The sequence below is a fragment of the Sporothrix brasiliensis genome (assembly GCF_000820605.1).
Source record: "Sporothrix brasiliensis 5110 chromosome Unknown Cont20, whole genome shotgun sequence".
Lineage (NCBI taxonomy): Eukaryota > Fungi > Ascomycota > Sordariomycetes > Ophiostomatales > Ophiostomataceae > Sporothrix > Sporothrix brasiliensis.
This window is the reverse complement of record NW_024467139.1, coordinates 4,406,736-4,424,280: the sequence shown is the minus strand read 5'-3', so window position 1 is coordinate 4,424,280 and position 17,545 is coordinate 4,406,736. Positions and strand designations below refer to the sequence as shown.

The window sequence follows — 17,545 nt, the reverse complement described above, 5'->3', positions numbered from 1 at the left end:
TGAGTATCCGGTCTCCTGGTTTAGATGTCAAGCTGCCTAGTAAACAAGGCGCCGGCACAGAGTAGTGGTCAGACGCAAGTCGAGGGGTAATGATGACATTGGCAATGACGTAAAGAGCTTCGTAAGGCTCGAACGAAGTACACAAAGCCGCTATCTTGGAAACTTTTAACGGTGACCACAAGGTTAGTACGTGGTACCCCACCCAAAGGTACCCCACCGAACCTAACGTCTTACAAAAGTGAACGAAACAAAGTGACAGACAGAGACATGCAGCAGACGAGAGGGGACTGAGGACAGGACAGTCTGTACCCTCTTTGGCGAAATCAAAACACGCCAGACAATAAGTACCTGGCCAACTGGCCTGTACAACGTGACAAGAATAGACAAGGAGCGGTTTAACCTAGCGCGTTGCGGTGCTTGATTGGCTCGCATGGGGCCTTTGGTTAAACCCTCCCGCCCTTTGTCTTAAAAGGGCCATGACGACAATGACTTAACTTGAAGTAGCTCGTTTACCCCTCTCCTTTCTCTACCACAAAAGTCTTTTTGGTTATTTATTTCTGTTGGTAGTTATTGCGTAATAGGTCTGGAACAATAGTAAGAGGGCCACTCACGAGGCCATGCAGGCCATCGGCAGTGGGGACATATGTCGAGCCGTGGCAATGATGCACGAACGATCAAGAATGCGACTATGACGTCATAATTACTCTTTTGCTTTGACTTCCGCTCGCCTTAAGCTCCCCACCTAATCTCCACTGGGACACATTCACAGCACGTGCAAGTACTTTTTACCATACAAGTCTGAAGTGACATTATCCTGTTTTACGGGCAGATCTTACCCTCGACTAGGCCCGAAAACTAGACCAACGAGGTATCCAAGAACGTTTCACATATTTTAATAGTGTAATATAACCCTCGCTCTCGCTACGGTACAATACATGTTCTGTACCATATGGTCTAGATCTTTCAATCAATGAGTGTCTGCTCATAAAAGAGTGACAATAAGAGCTCCTTTTCCCCAAATGTACATTTCGGGTTTTTCGGCGGTATAAATAAACATAATACTGAATAAGAAAAGGCTACACATTCACCGTGCCTCGCTACCTATCCTGCTACCGTGCTACTTGACAGCGTGTGACAATTCATTTACCCAGGGGCGCTACTTGTCTAAGATGTGCCGTTTCTACTTTGGTAATCTTACCACGTGATACATCACGTGTAAGGGTAGTGCGCGTCAAAGTCCAACCCACTGCGCAACTGTGGCACTTTCCCGATCCGTCAAAGCATCGTGAAGCTCGGCATCGCACTTTCCCGTCAATCGTTCCTGCCACTTTCTTCTCAGATACCCTCTTCATCCCTTCATTATCTTTTGCCCACACGGCCATTTTTAACCTGTATTGGCAAGTACATCTGCCACCGACAAAGAGGGCACAGCATGCTCGAATCCTTAGAACAGACCGGTATGGTGTAACGGTTAACATTCGAGATTCTCATTCTCGGGCTCTGGGTTCGATTCCCAGTACCGGTGACAATTGGTTTTAATATTTTTGCCCTTCTGGACCTTTGTTTTTTATTGCCTTTCGCACAAAATGTACTTCAAATGGCCAGCGGATGAACCAAATGAATTGGCCCCAAAACGCAAAGTGACGAACGGTGTCTTTGGGCGCTTTTTCAATGTGCTCCATTGACGTCTCTTGTCACGAATCTTGGCGGTGCCTCTGGAAAGGTGTCCCCAGAAATCTTTCGTTCTCATGCTCCCTCTACTGTCCGGATGCACGTGAGCATTGTCCTAAAATAAAGGCGCTCCTGCCTTTTCTGATGTTCTATAAACAACAACAAAAAGTAGCAGTTTTCTTTGTTTTGTTCCGCCAAGTCATTCCTTTTGTCTCACCTGCTTTTTTTGTGCCCTCTCAGTTCCTTCTTGTTCAACAAACAAGGCACCCTGGCTCCATTTCCCATCCACGCATCTTAGTATTATGCGCACGCTTCTTTTGCCGTACGTCAAATCAATTATTGTTCAGTTTTCTCAATTAATTTGCCTCACTCCCGTTCTCCCCCCGCCAAAACTTTCGCAATCCGGAAAAGACCGAAGCCACCTTCGTCCCCAAGTTTCAGGTCCAGGCCATCAACCCCTTTCGGAGCCATGCCTCGATACATCGATGACCTCAGCGAGGTCGACCCGCGGGACTTGCGCTTTGAACCATTCAACATTCTCTAGGGCGGACCGTTGATTGTGGACAAGAAACGAAAGCAAAGGAAAAGAGAGGAGCGAAGGCGCAAAGAAAGAGAGAATCAATTGCAAGAGCAGGCACAGCAGGTCCTACAAATGGTGCAAGCACGGCAAACACAACAGATTTCAGAAAGCCAGCACGTTTTGGAGGTTCAGAAGGCTCCAATACCTGGAGAAATTGCAGAACCTCCAGAGGCCCCAGAAGCTCAACTGGCTCAAAGTCTTCCAGAGGTCCGGCTTTCATCGCAGGAGGTGGAACAAGTGCTGCAGCGACCTGAAACGACCACTGTTATCACAGTCAAGAAGCCCACGGAGGGAGTGGGCTGCTCGGACATCAAGCTGAACTTCGACGACCCTACGGAACCTCTGGCCGTTGTGAACATAAAGGGAACTAAAGAAGTTGAAATGGTCCCGGTAGTGGAAGCGGAGAAGAAAAAGGACGACCACCATAAAATCAAGCGAAAATCTCGACTCAGGCGAGGAGATAGAAGTTGGGGCAGAAGACGGTCTAGAGAAAAATCGATGGCCTACAGTGATGAAGACAGTGGTAGCAGCAGTGACAGCGGCGTCGTCAGTGAGGTCGGCCGTCTTGCCGAAAAGCTGTACCATAGCAAGCTCTGCCACCACTCTAGCACACACGCCGTTGCAGACGACAGCAATGAACACTGCTGCAACGAAGCAACTGACTCCGAAGACCCACGCCGTGGCTATTCCTCTCGGTCCAAACGAAAGCGCAGGGGTCGAACTATGAGGCGTGAAAGTCATAGTTCCACTTTGCGCTGCTCATCGTGCGGACACCAAGCGCAGGTCAGCTCCGACCTACACGATGACGGCCTTGGAAATTGTGAAGCGCGTGTGAGCTCTGTCCATAAACATGATAAACACCTTATACACAAAAGCGACGCTGGCCCTGGGAGTGGTAGCCCCGAACAAGGCATTCCTCCCGCACTTCTCGCACTCCCTCCCGGCGAAGAACCCCCAAGTGTCGAAAGTCCTCAAAAGAATGGCAACATCAACTTCGGCACACGGGATTCCGGTCAAGGTCACTTCCCCTGTCAAAATGGACCAAGTGGCTATGCAGACGGACCTGCTGTCTACGCTTCCTTCCCGAGCCCTGGTCGAAGAGCCCGGTTCGGTGAGCCAATCTATATTGACACTGATGGTAGGCCGTTCACCTACACGCGACAGTGTATGCCTCTTCAAACTCCATACCATGGCGGTTTTTCGCCTCACCACGAATTTTCTCCCGTTCAGCAATCATACATCGCGCGGTATCCAGACGGTGTTCCGATGCCACTTTCCCAAGATATGCCGCCACATCCTTACCTGATGCCTCAGCAGAACTTCTTGCCGTATAGTCAGTCGGCTTACCCGATCCCACCACTGCATTGGCAAATTCCTCATACATACTATGACTCCCACCGAGCACCCAGCGGCTACTTCACAGGAAGTTATCATCAGCGGTACGGGGCACGGACCAGCCCCGGACGCCCAAGTGGCAAGTCTCGGTCTCACAATCAAGACATGATGCAAGACAGCAGACAAAATGGCAAGGAAAGGTGCGGTTCTAGTCAGTGGAATGCTAACGGGAACCAAAGTAGCGGATGGGGTAACGGCGACGAAGCAAATGCAACTACTGGTGGTGGTAACGAAAGGAATATTGGGAATGCCACTACTGATGACGTTAAGGGGACTGGATGCGACAATAACACTGGTGGCAGTAGTGCTAATGATTCCTGGGGAGACGGTTTCGGGAAAGGGACGGGAAACTACAATTGGGGTTGGGCCATTAATGATAACGAAGATGACGGTGGAAACAGTACCAGCAAAGGTGTAGACAACCAAGACACCTTGCAGTCCAATACTGGCAGTATCGACAACGATAACAACCATTGGACCAACTGGGGCACTGGAAATACCAGCACGGGAGATTCATGGACTGGCGGCGGTGACAGCACCGGAAATGGTTGGGGCAATGACGAGGCCAAAACGTCCCATAGGGGTGGAAACAGGAAAAGAGGCGCGCAGCGATCTAATAAGATCCATACCAGCAACAAGCATGGCAAGAAAAAGGTTTCTTGGGGGGAAGGCAGCGAAACCATTGTCAACACAGACCACAATGGTGACTATACCAACGCTACTGACAACACAAACGCCTACTGTTGGGGTGACAGTGGGGGCAGTGATTGGTGTGAAGAATCCCATGGCGGCCACAAAACCAATGAGACAAATAACAATGTCAGTTGGGGCGGCGATGTGAACGACAACTCGAGTAATAGCTGGGGCAATACCGGTGCCACGAATGACACCTGGGACCAGTTTTCTAATAACAATGTCAGTGGTGGTTACAAGGACCCCTGGATAGGCCTCGACAGCGACACGAATGATGCTGGCGGCAACGACAACCAGAGAAACGACAATGATGTTAACGATTCGAATTGGGCCTGGGATTGCAATAAACCAGACACCAACAGCAGCCGCAACAAGGATGATTTCGAACACGCCATCAATGACTTACAGAAACCTGGCAGCGGTGATGGGAGAAAGTGGCGAGACAGTGGTGCTGGACATAATACTGATAGCGCCCGCTTTCGAAACTGGACAGCAAAAGACCAGGCCCTTGCCTGCAGCCTGAACGCGCAACTCAAGCCCAACCCCTCCACCGACCAATGGTCCGCGCTGCAGCAAGTGTTTTTTGAAGAAACAAGCAAATTTGTCACACGGGAGGAGCTTGCTTACCATATCGCAGGAATAAAAATTGGAAATAAGGGGGGCCGAGTAGGAGGGAGCGGGTGGGATAGAGAATCTGAAGGGAACGAAGACAACATTGGGGTAGGGGATAATATCAAGTGGTAGATGGATGGTTAAGTTACCGTTGGTGTCCTGTAATAAGGGTATGTGAGACGGCGAGTTGAGACACATATTTGCGCAATAAGTTTAGAATCTTTACGTATTGGTCTTGATTATTCTGTAATTCGATTTACATCCCTAAGCAAGTGTGATTCGGCCTTTGAAAGTAAGAGGTCTCATTAATAAAATCGAAGTACATCGTGAGGCTGAAGGGTAACCTTGAATGCATGTAACATATGAACAAAAAGGTCTTATCAACTTGGTTACATGCATCAGGGTTGATAGTCATATACCGGGGCGCTATAAGACGATTTTGTAATACTGACGGCGCGTCGCGGCAGGTTCAGTATGGGCTAACCCCAAAACAAAAAAAATCAACCACCTATGCCTGCTAACCTGTCGCTATGTGCCTTTTCGACAAAAAGCTTCACCTTGGTCGCACAGACGCGACAACCTCTCTCTGGCTCGCTGCCTCAACACTAACGCCGCAATAGAGAGCTTTTGGGTATCAACCAACTCTCCACCCTTTATCCCTACTATTCTACCTCTGCGTTGCCCCAGATGCATCAATTGGCACGAGGTACAAGGCTAGGTCTTGCGCAACAACCGCACGTTTGCACGACCTGCTTTGTGGCCTTTGGTAGACTTGTGCCGACTGCAAGAGGTGCATTGCGTAATAAGCCGCAGCAACCGTCCCATCGATACATACAGCATGCCGCACACCCGACCGCGGCTGGCACTACAGCCGGAACAAACCCAGAAACACCTTCGGCTGATCCCGGCACCAATACAAAAGTCGCACCGCCACCGGCGCGGAAATCTGCAAAACCAGCCACTCACGGGCCCAATGGGGCGAGCACTGGCAGCACTTCAGGTGGCCGTAAGGTTATGAAGCAAGCGAAGGCTGCTGCCAAGGCTGCGCACCAGGCAAAAGCAGGACTCAACGGCGCCGCTTCCCATCAGGGAAGCCAGACGCAGCTCAAGCTATGGCGTGAAACGCTCAATGTGCTCAAGAAGCTAGAATCGGCCCAGGACCGGCTGGCGGAGCAGGCAGCTATCGCAACAGGTGTGGCGACAAAAGAGCTCCTGGCAAATACGGCATCATCGGCAAAGGGCGACGCTAGCTCCGCTTTGGCGACTACCGGCAAGGTTTCCAAGACGAAAAAGACGACCTCGGCACACACTCCGGAAGAAAGGGAGGCAGCATTCAAAGCTGCAAAAGACACACAAGACCAAATCAGAATGCTGACGAGCGCGCTGCATCTGCTTAAGACGGTGCTTAGTACCCAAGGGCCACAGCAGCAGGAAGAGAAAGAGCAAGAACAGTCTCAGCAACCCACGGCTGCAACCAAAGGTGACCAATCTGAGGGAAAGCTCGGCAAACACGCGAGGAAGAAGGCTCAGAAAATGAAATTTGGGCAGGACAATTCGCCGTTAGGAGCACAGCATCTAACGGCTGCCGGAACGGCTGTCATTGAACCCGAAATTTCTCCCGGGGCAGCCTCCACCACCTCATCCACCGCATCGCAACATATTTTATCCAAAAAGGCGTCTTCTCCAAAAAAGAAGGCCGTCGCTGCATCTTCAAGATCGTTCCTCGAACCTCCGCCTGTACACAGGCTACCTTACCGCGTCAGCAGTGTTGACTCACGGGACCTTGCACTGACTCCCGTCGAAGAAAACAAACGGCCGGTACCAAAACTGCACTACGGCCTCGACCGAGCTCTTTTCAACCCAGGCGTGTACCATCTGCAAGACCCGCGGTCGCGTGTCTTCAATTTCGACCCGTACCTAGCGAGCATCATGCCCTTGCAAGAGTTTGACTTCAACGCGCTAAAACAGTATGTCACGTCTTCCAAAGACCCAACCTTGATCTCAATGGCAGCGAAGTACAATATGAAGTACTCGGGATCGACGTCAAGCATGACAAGCATGCTATCGCACTTCCATTTCCTTCTGAGCGGCTGGCGGCCAATCAACACCGCACACACCACACGCTCATTTACGCCTGAATCTATGAGCTTCACGCGTATCACACGCGGGCCTGCTGCGACGTTTTTGCACTGGAAGGACGGCACATACGCCATCGACGCGGATAAGGAATTCGACACGGCCAACATCTTGAGCATGTTGGGCAAATCGATGGAAAAGCTGCTGACGTTATCCAAGGAGGACTTTGAAAAGTATCGGGTTACCCGGTCGCACGAGCTGACAGAGGAAGAGCGGAACGACCCGGAATCTTTCCATTACTCGACGTTTGGTGACTTTATGATGCGGTCACAGCTTGACGCTTACGACCCGCGACTACCCGGGACCGGCATGTTCGACCTCAAAACGCGTGCCGTAGTGTCCATCCGCATGGATGCACAAGACTTCCAACGCGGGCTAGGCTATGAGATCCGGCAACGGTTTGGTCAATGGGAGTCGTTCGAGCGCGAGTATTTCGATATGATCCGGTCGGCTTTCCTGAAGTACTCGCTGCAAGTGCGGATGGGTCGTATGGACGGCATTTACGTTGCTTTCCACAACACACAGCGCATCTTCGGGTTCCAGTATATCAGCATCAATGAAATGGATGTAGCTCTGCACGGCACCGACGACACGACACTAGGAGACCGCGAGTTCAAGTTAAGTTTGCACCTGCTGAATGCGGTGTTGGACAAGGCCACAGATCGATTCCCGGGTCGGTCGTTGCGGTTGCATATTGAGACACGCCCGTCGGAGGCCGCGCCATTCATGTACATATTTGCGACGCCTGTCACATCCAAAGAGATTGGGGAGGTACAGGATGCCGGCAAGGAGTCGGTCGAAGAGTTCGAGCGCAGAATCTTGGGTATTACAGCGCAGGAGAGCGGCGAAAATGACGAAGGTGGCAGCCTTACAGAGTCGGCCACCGACGATGGCGAGATGGAGACCGAGACCGCGGCCAAAGAACACGAGGTAGACGAGGAGCCCGACCACGATGAAGACGACTACAGTGTTGACGTGTGGGAAACGATGCGCCAGAAGGTTGAGGAGACGATGGAGAATGAGGCACAAGGCATCGAGTCTGTGCGCGACACCCTCGAAGATGCTCTCGAGCAGAGCGGCCTGCTGCGGGGCCGGCCGCCTGAGGAGACGCGCACATATGTGGATGCGCTGCTCGAGGCGATCACGCGGACAGATACAGAGGCGGTGGCAGAGACGATTCTCAAGGGCCAAGAGCCCGAGACTGGTCTCAAATCAACTCTGGAGGTGGAAACACCAGAAGAGGAGCAAATTGATGCCGAAACCGAGGCCGAGGTCGAAGGCGCACCCGACCATGAGACAGTTCCGAAGACGAACAGTTCAAGTGCGGAAGCGGAGATAACCGAGCCCGAAACCGAAATAGGCAGTGAGTCTGATTTTACGGAGGGTGGTAACACTACTTCCGCGACCACCGACAAGGCTTCGACATTATCATACGACCGGGGCAAGTCTGTTATCGACGAGGACGGTGGCCGCAAAAGCGAGAGCAACGAGACTTCTGGCAGCAGCGTAGGAGAAGGCCCTCCTGCCTCGCCAGTCTCGGGCACACTGTCTCTCAAGGACCTTATTATCAAGCTTGCCGCAAAGGTTGAGACATCACAGGCCCGTGACGCTGTAGGCAGCATCGACTACAACAGTAATCGTATGAATGGCGAAACCCAGCAGGTTACCAAGGACGGCGACGACGACAGCATTGCAACGACAGAGTCGCCCCTATCCTTCCGGTACAGCAACAGCGTTGCCGAGCTCGTCGACGCGCCCAAGAACAAGCGATTCGAGCGCATTCTATCGGAGATGTTGGCGAGCTCCAAGGAGAGCAAGGAGGGCAGAGAGTGCAAGGAGGGCAAAGATGGTAAGGAAGGCAATGAAGGCAATGAAGGCAAGGAGGGCAAGGAGGACAGGGAAGGGAAAAATGAAAACGAAGGCAAGGAGAGAAACGGAGGCAAGGTTTCTTCGAAGGGAAACGCGCCTGCACCGGAGCCACCGGAGATCATTGGCATGATTATGACGATCCGCAACAAGGTCAACGGGCGTTACGTGGTGCGGCCGGAGAAGCTCACTAACGCCGATTCGTGGAAGGTGGAATACGCCATTGAGGAGATTCAGACGAAGCGCGCCCGTACTCTGTATAACATGCTTAAGGCACGCCGCAAGGCGTTGCTGAGCAAGGACAGGAACGGAAAGGACAGCAAGGATGGTGAGGACAAGACGGATGGCGAGGACCCGAAGGCAGACCGCATCGGCGACATGAAGAAGACAAGTACTAAGTCGGCATTCAACCGTGACTTCATGAGCAAGCTATATGCTTTGAGTGCCAAGGGCCGCCGGTTCCGGAGCAACGAAAATCGCATCATGCGCAAGCGGCCGGTACATATCTATGGTGTTGATGGTAGCAGGAAGTGGGGTGAGGTGTTTGCCAATGAGATGGACGACGTTGGCACACTGCAACGAGATCCGGTGGAGGGAGGCAAAAAACAGGAAACCGCATAACTATCCTGTATGTATTAGGCGAGGCTCATCTCCAGACACATTTTACATTGTCCACTCTTTATGATTGACGAGAAGCTACCATATGACAACACATTGTGTTTTTATGGTAAGAACGGCGGAAGGTTCAAGTCAACGTAGACTACCTTTTGTTCACCGCGATCATAAATTAGATAAATAACATAAATTCTCAAATAAAGTGACCGATCTCTTGTCGCCAGCTATCAGATGGCAGCCGTTTGCAGAGGACACATGGTCCGGGTGCAATGGGGATTTGAGAATGAGAATACGACATCGCGGAAGACGAAACCTCCAAGGCTATTGATTGACGCAGTATCTGCGTTATAGGTTCCTTTGAGCCGGGGCGCTTTGTGGCTGGCCTCTCTATGTACGCAGCGCTGCCAGGCGGTGGAGGGCAAAACTGGCGCCGCTGTTGTTTTCAGTGCGAATTTCAAGTAGAACAAAAAACCCAATAAACGGAAGGGGCAATCTAAAGGCATAGTCTTTCAGTACAGGCCACCATGATATATGATCGACAAGCAAATAAAATATAGCTCTTCCCCATTTTCGGATTGGTGTAAACCGTCCCCAATAGACCGGTGATGAACTTGACAGCCAGCCGTCCCTTTTGTTCCCCTCGCATTAACTTCTCGAGAAACGCCATCGCTGTGCAAAAAAATAAGACAAGAAAAACAAGAGCCGGAAACGTATTAGAAGACAGAGGGAAACAGATGAGATAGAGAAGTGCGCAGAATTCTACTTATAGCCAAAAATAGTAAACAAAATGAAAGCTCGTCTAAGCTCGGCGAGGACCAAAAAGAGCAAGACAAGCCGGGTCGACAAGATTCCCCACAGCAAGTGATTAAAAGAGGTTGGCCAGGCGCGGTGCAGCACTCGAAAACAAGTCGCGCTTCGTGGATGTGTTGGTCAACTGCAGGTTGCCAATTTCACACCAGTTGTTCACGGGCTATATATGTCAGCGTGAGGTTTGCGTAAGAGGACCTACCCCGATGAGAACGGCAGACAGCGAAATAAACTCACCAGGCAACTAAGATACTTGCACCAGCCACAGGTGTGGTGGTAGATGTAGAAATTGTTGAGCAGCAAGATAAAGACAACAATTACCAGAACAATGGCCCCGGCGCGTAGAAACCACCATGCCCACCACAGCGGCTTGCGACCCTTAAAGAAGCCAACGGGATTGCGCACGAAATTCGAAGTCTTGAAGCTGTCCGAGTATGTACCGCTGACGGACGCATAGGACGTGTCGTCTCCAATGCGCCGCCGCAGCGCGTTGGGCGAATGCAGCACTGAGATGCCAAGTGCCAGGCCCATCAAAAACCCGCCAATGTGAGAGAAGTTGTCAAGCCCCGGGAGCAGACCAAGCACAAAGGAGATGACAATGTCTAGAATGATGAAAAGCAAATCCCTAAGTGGATTGCGGCGGTCACGCCACGAGTAGAGAAGGTCGAGAAGTGTCAGCGCAATAATGCCAAACAGCGAGCCCGATGCGCCTGTAGACGAGATACCAGTAGCCGCATAGTTGCCGCCCATAACAAAACCGAAGATACCCGAAGAGACGTAGACCAAAAAGAATCGAATTGAACCAATGGAGCGTTCCATATCGCGACCCATGGTTAGTTGCAATAGCAGATTAAAGCCGATGTGGATAACGCCGGCATGCAAGAACATTGGTACGATGAACCGGAACCACTGGTTGGGCTGGGGGTTCTGCTGGGCGTTACCATCATACAAGGGATTGGGAACGCCGTTGAAGCCGCAGAGCTGCGAAAGCGTGCATTGGTTAGAGGGGTTTGAGGAGTCGCTTGTCGTGCTATTTGGGCACGGCCAATCGATGGCCACGGTCGACGACTGGACGCCATTGACATTGTGCATACAGGGGACGAAGCGAGAGCCCATGTTGATGAGCACGTAGGTTGAGGGCCCGATCATGGGGTTGAAGCTGGGGTGGATCATAATAGGCGAGCCGGTCAGGATGCCGTTCTTGACAATTTCGGCAATGAACACCGCGATTTGCACAACTGTGAAGATGTAGACAACAATCGGGATACGCTTGCGATTGTTGGCGCCCAGCATGCCCAGCTCACCGAAGCGCACACCCTTCCGGCCAGCGCCACCGGCGCCGGGTGGCGGTTCGCTAGCCATGCCGCCCTGAGGAGCATCGTAGACATGATCTGGTGACTCAGCTCCGCCAAACTTATTGTTGCCTGAGCGGTCACGCAGGGGAATGTCATCCGGCCCCACAGATGTAGCGAACATATTGTCCTCCGAGGGTGTGTGGTGTGGCGCACCATAGTAGGTCGTATCAGCGCCGTTAGGGGCGTTGCTATTTTGGCGCGATGTTGCAGGGTACATGTGGTCGTCGAAAACGGTCTCGAAAGGAGAGGGACTGACACCGCGGGGGCCATTTCTACTCGTGCCATAGGTATTCCGGGCCTGTGCTTCTGGGTCGGCAAGGCGCTGCTGTGAGCTGTAGGCAGGTGGTGTCGAGTTCATGTAGGTTGACGACGCGGCAGCCGAAGGGTTGTCGTATGCTGTGTTATGGCTGCTGTTGTAATAGGGCGAGGGGGAGTGCCGTTGACGGGCGCTCGCGTCGGCGTAGTCGTAGCTCGGATTGTAGGCCTGCGCCGGATAACCGCCAGACGCGTAGTCGTTGGAGTACTGGCGAGACATGGTCAAGAAGAAGGAGCGACGGTGTCGCCAAAGAGAGAGAGAAAGAGAGAGAAAGAGAGAGAGAAAGAGAGAGAGAAAGAAAAGAAAGGAGACGAATCGAGAACGAGAAAACACTCAAAAGCAGACGTGACGGGGCGAGAGAATAAAGCGTTTCCCAAACGACAGGTGCGGAAGGCGGCCGTGCTCCTTGATTGGGAATGTTGGCGTTATTATGCCTTGGGGGACGAAGCAGATGCTATTAAGATGGTCCCGTGTTGCTGTGGCTCTGTATTTCTATAGCCCCCTTTCCGGCAAAGGTGTCGTATGGACAGCGAACAAAGGTTCCGGCGGTTATGGAAGGGAGTACGGAGGAGAGGATGGGCCACTTCGTCGGGTCGCTGCAGCTGTGTAGGCTTTGTCTGCCCCTTTATTTCTTTGCGGTTGGAAGGCGATTGGGAGGCACGAGAGAAAGCGTTCGTCAAGGGAGTGTGTTCTCCCCTGGTCGCCTTGTTTGGGCTGTCGCGTGTTTGTTTCCGGGTAATTTCGCTTTGAAGAAGAGGCAACGAAGGAACTGAACGACGGGGAGAAAACGTCGTCCGCAGCGTTGCAGTATTGCGACCAGTTTTCGCAATGTACGTCGTATGTGTATTCGGCGATAATGTTCGAAGTTAAAAAGCAGAGTCTCAATTTCGCGCGATGGTCCTTTCAACGCTTTTTTACCGTAGTGGAATATCCGTTTCAGGGGTTAGGTTGGATTCCGAAAGAGGAAAGAGCCGGACGGGGGGGATGAAGCCGTCAGGGAATCTAGTTGCGGATTTGTGAGAGAAAGAAAAACGGAGAATAAAGACAGAAGAGGAAGGGAGAGATAGAGCTGGTGGTGTCGAAAGGAAAGAAACAGCTGCTGCGTGAATGGGGATGGAAAAAGAAGCAGGGAAAACCAAGTAGCAGCGGCAGGATGCCCTCGGGGCTAGGAAGTATGAACAGGCTGCTCTCAGCTTCCCACGCACGAAACAGCGACACCCATAAATACCATACAGCATACAAACATCACACTTTTTACATAGGGGGGAAAGATGAGACCGCTCAGAATTTCCCTGCCGCTATGAGCATAAAGGTCCGCTTGGGCTCGCAGGCTGTGTTTCTCTTCGCCCGATGTTCTCTTTTGCGGCAGTGCAATGGTCAACTAGTTAGATGCGGCCCCAGGTACTCTCTCGGGAACGCGTTTCGTATTTGCAGTTGGTGCTTTGCCGCCTCCGCAAACTTTGTTAGTGCACCGACTCGGATACGGCGTATAAACGTATTACTCCACATGTAGTACGAGACCTTGATTCCTGCTGACCTTCGTACGGCCTGCAAGTGCCTCGTTACTATTTTAATAAAAAATGAACCGGTTGCAGGTGGTTATCGACAAGGAGGGACGACAAAGTCATGGGGATCCTCTCGTATTTGAGGCAAGGCGCCGAGGCGACAATTTTTAGAAGCTTTGCCTCCCTTACTCTCTCCAACCTTTTATCTTCCTTCGTTCCCATTTCTAGACACACGCCGCCCTTCCCCTAAACTTGGCTTCACTCGGCCTGTTTCAGCTCCCGTCGATGGACCTGGACTGCTGGAGCACCAGCGTATGTGGCAAGTCGCGTTTGGATGGCGTGGTCAGGCGTTGTGGCTGAGTGGTTTTCCACTTGCGTCGTCTGCCACCTTTGTCGTATTTGACTGTTTGATTGGTCCACTGTTTTTTAGAAACAGAAAAAGATGGCCTGGCCGTCGACAAGGGAGCAAACCAAGAAACTACCAGGAAATGGAAAACATAAGCAGGAATGCGCATGGTCGATCAAGGATACACACCCGACACCCTTCTTTATAGGGCTTGCTGAACTTCTGCACATGGGCTCGAGAGTCGTGTACTTCGTATCCTCGCATCCAGGCATCTTACTACGCATAGCGACAGAAAGAGCTGACGTGTTCTGTAACTTGGCTATTGCAATTCTGGTCAGTGGCTATCGTACAGAGTATTACGTCGTACGCTTCTCGTAAGCCAAACAACTCTAGTTGGGGGGCTTGGAGGCCGAGGAACGTTTTGGCGAATCCCACCTTTTCTCCGCACATGACGTGGAACGTTTGGAAGTGCGTATGCAACAAACGAAAACCACCGCGAGCTGTATGTACACTGAGTCGACAAAACTTGCCATATGCGGTCATTTATAGTCAAAAGTCAGCCTTGGCGAACGATCTGCCGATGCTCCGCCCAGACCCTGCCAGTTTTGTGACGCTTTGAGGCGACACAGAGTTTCTTCGGTGTACGATACAAATCACGGAACATTTACAGTAGAAGCAAGATGCAATGACGACTGACAATGGTATGGCATATTTGTGCGTGTGGTGTGAGCAGTTTGTCCAACGCGATATCCCGTTTTTATGACATTGGTATCTGCCCCATGCATGCATACTCTGTTGACGCCGCTGTTGAAACGATCCTGCTTCCCCTGCTGACTTGTGTATCGTTTTGTTCTACTACAGGAGTATGGAGAGGAAGAGAAACGGCAAGTGGTAATTGAAATAAATGTATACAAAAGAACGGGGAAAGCGGGATAACGACAGTAGTCACCTTTAACGGCAACGAAACTTGCCTGGGCAGACGGGATAGAAAAGCCATGCTCATTCTACCACCCCCCGTCTCGATAACGACTAGGGACGACACGTTATATACTTTTGTGACACGGTGTGTTAAGTTCCAATGGCAACTTCGACCAGCCATCTATATTCGAACGGACAGCGTCGAACAGCTGTTCGGACCATAGGACAGCTCAAAACGAATGCCCGTCCTATCTCTCTCCGCCACTCTCCGCCACTCTCCGCCTCTCTCATCCTTGTCTTATTTTTCTTCTTTGCTTTCAGCTCACTACTTCCCAGCGTTGTCTGCTTTTGGCGGCGCTGTTGGGTTTTCTTGAGTCTTCTTTCCTCTGCCCATCAGATCTGCCGCCACCTCACCAATCTGGTTCATGATCAGGTCCCAGTATCCGCCGCCCGACTCCAGCGTCTCCTGCTCCCGCCGCGCCCGCTCTTTGATCCAGTCCTCCTTTTCATTGCCCATCCAAAGGCTATGCAGCTTGCCGGCATTAGGCGGATCCGCAGCTGTACCGTCTGTCGCCTCGGGCCCGCTCAGCCCCTCCACTAGTTGCCGTCGCCGCTCACGCTCGGTGCGCATAGCCGCCTGCCGTTGTAGCGCTGCGGGAGGAAGGTCTTGTGTTTGGAAGGCCGAGAACTGGTTGGCCCGTCGCTGAAACCGCTGGTAAATGGATTGGCCAGTGTAGTCGTAGACTAGTTGGGATGATGCAAAAAAGGTACCGGCCGCCAGCAGCAAGTTGCGCGGGCCGAAGCGCCGAGGTGGCAGAGCCATACCTATGGGCGCCAGGATGGCTGCCGCAACAGTAATGGCATGTTGTATCGGGGGAGTGCCATGGTATTTGACGGCATGAGGTGACGTGGGAAGAGGGAGGGAGAAAGGATCGGTAGGCGCAGCCGGCAACTCGGCGCTCGGTAGTGGAGATGATTTCGACATTGCCGTACGTGTGTATGCGGTTCCCCCCTGGAGTGGCGTTTCCGATGTAGGGTGCTGGTCGGTTCGCTATTTGAGTTCCGAGTCAAGTTGATGTTAGATCTCAAATCGGCGGAGGGCGGGACAACACACAGAAAAAAAACCCGTGAGCAAGCAGCTAGTGGCACGCTTGAGAATAACCGACCAATCACATTTCACGCATGTCTTCACTCTCATATGAACTTGACGCGCTGCAAAACTTACAGAACATTAATTCCAACCAAAAATCTAAGATTGAAAATCGGGGGACGCAATACTTGAAGATATGAAAGAAAAAGAAAAAAATACTAAATGAAACAATGTACAGTTAGACGCCTCTAGTACGTGATCGTGGCAATATGACGCGCATAGTTGGCCGGCAACTCAGCCGGAAAGACCAGGTTCTCAGCCAGCCAGCGCCCAGCATCAGCTCGCGAGATGCTATAGCCCACGGTGGACGAGATGCGCTTGTTTGCAATGGGGTCCTCGATGCCGACACGAATGTTCTTGTACATGTGTTCCTTTTTCAACTTGTCCTCAAGGGCCTTAACTTCTTCCTTGGTCGTTTGCCTTTGTCTTCCGTGCTCGTCCTTGGTGGTCATCCTGAGGACCTCGAGCTCTTCTTTGGACATAACAGACAAATTGGTCTCAGCCAGTTGCTTCAAAAATACCCGGCCGTCGTTACCGCCGTTTGCACCGGTGGCGGCCTTGGCCTCGGCCTCGGGCTCGTAGTCGACAAGCAAACTGGGCCGCACTATGGCAAACATCTCGCCTGAAGTCACCAGGGTCTCTTCCATGACAAACTTGTCAGCGTGGGGCACGCGCAGCATACCGTGATACAACGGCAGTAAGGCGAGTGGTACGTCGCGGCCACACTTAGAGATGCCCGTGGTGCTAACGACGACGATGCGCGGCGTGCTGGGGCCGCTGCAAGACACTCCCTCCAGGCGGAGGCGCTTGATGGCGGCCAGGAGCGTGGCCATTCCATTAGCACAGACGTTTGGGTCGTCCACAGTCAGTTTCGACAAGATGAATTTGCCTCCGATGGTGGAGACAACGCAGTCGACGATGCTTCGCTCACCATCAGTTGTACCGGGTACGAGAAGGCAGCGTGCCACAGCATCCACGTCATGGGCATTGCCGCGAACCAGAGTGAGGCGACGTGTTGCGGCCATTGTATCGTCGAGGCCCGTTTGGGCCTCCAAATTGAGGTCCATTTCAGGAAAGATGGCTGTTAACTTGGACGGGTCGCGGCAGAGGGCAACGCAGCGATAGCCGTCCGCCAAGGTGCGACGTAAAGCTGCGAGTCCAACACCGCCTGAGGCGCCAAGAAAGGCAATGGTTCTAGAAGGAGCTGGCTCTGGCATAGTGGTGTTTATGGTGGTGGCGGGACAGAAGGAAGCTGGCTGATGTTGAGTTTGTAGAAAAAGATGTTCCCACGAAAGATCCAGAAACGGTTCTTATACACAGGTTTGTCGGCAACATCTTGTTCCCGACTGACTTTGTTGACTTTGTCAAAACTTGCATTGTGACAACGTTACCAATTGTCGGACAAGTGCTCTTGTACGTGGAGCGCGCAAGGCTGAGAGGATGGTTGAGCCGGGTCAACCTTAGTCGAAAGAACACTTGGAAGCCGTGGCGCGTTGATCCGGTTCTGTGGACCGAGAAAGACGCGGGCGGGCCAAAATTGGCCCGCCTGCTCCTGAACGGGCAGGCGTCACAATGAGTTC

The 17,545-nt window shown here is 52.1% G+C and overlaps 4 protein-coding genes and 1 non-coding gene across 5 annotated transcripts; 2 read left to right on the top strand and 3 right to left on the bottom strand.

The window, feature by feature from the left end:
* The first annotated feature begins 1,453 nt into the window (after positions 1–1,453).
* On the top strand, positions 1,454–1,525 carry SPBR_09541. Its single transcript has one exon. It is a non-coding gene; the product is annotated as a tRNA-Glu (tRNA).
* A 1,762-nt stretch (positions 1,526–3,287) lies between these two features.
* On the top strand, positions 3,288–9,574 carry SPBR_08962 (mitochondrial mRNA processing protein; the record flags this gene model as incomplete). Its single annotated transcript, XM_040767088.1, has 4 exons — positions 3,288–3,389; positions 3,654–3,690; positions 3,750–4,651; positions 5,789–9,574. 4 exons carry the CDS (start codon positions 3,288–3,290, stop codon positions 9,572–9,574), a joined length of 4,827 nt encoding a protein of 1,608 aa, XP_040617158.1.
* An 859-nt stretch (positions 9,575–10,433) lies between these two features.
* Positions 10,434–12,265, bottom strand: SPBR_06956 (Rhomboid family protein; the record flags this gene model as incomplete). Its single annotated transcript, XM_040765212.1, has 2 exons — positions 10,434–10,538; positions 10,613–12,265. The coding sequence occupies 2 exons, from the start codon at positions 12,263–12,265 to the stop codon at positions 10,434–10,436; spliced, it is 1,758 nt and encodes a 585-aa protein (XP_040617157.1).
* Positions 12,266–15,140: 2,875 nt separating this feature from the next.
* Positions 15,141–15,638, bottom strand: SPBR_07939 (uncharacterized protein; the record flags this gene model as incomplete). Its single annotated transcript, XM_040766192.1, has 1 exon — positions 15,141–15,638. The coding sequence occupies one exon, from the start codon at positions 15,636–15,638 to the stop codon at positions 15,141–15,143; it is 498 nt and encodes a 165-aa protein (XP_040617156.1).
* A 515-nt stretch (positions 15,639–16,153) lies between these two features.
* On the bottom strand, positions 16,154–17,182 carry SPBR_07572 (uncharacterized protein; the record flags this gene model as incomplete). Its single annotated transcript, XM_040765826.1, has 1 exon — positions 16,154–17,182. The coding sequence occupies one exon, from the start codon at positions 17,180–17,182 to the stop codon at positions 16,154–16,156; it is 1,029 nt and encodes a 342-aa protein (XP_040617155.1).
* Positions 17,183–17,545: the final 363 nt, after the last annotated feature.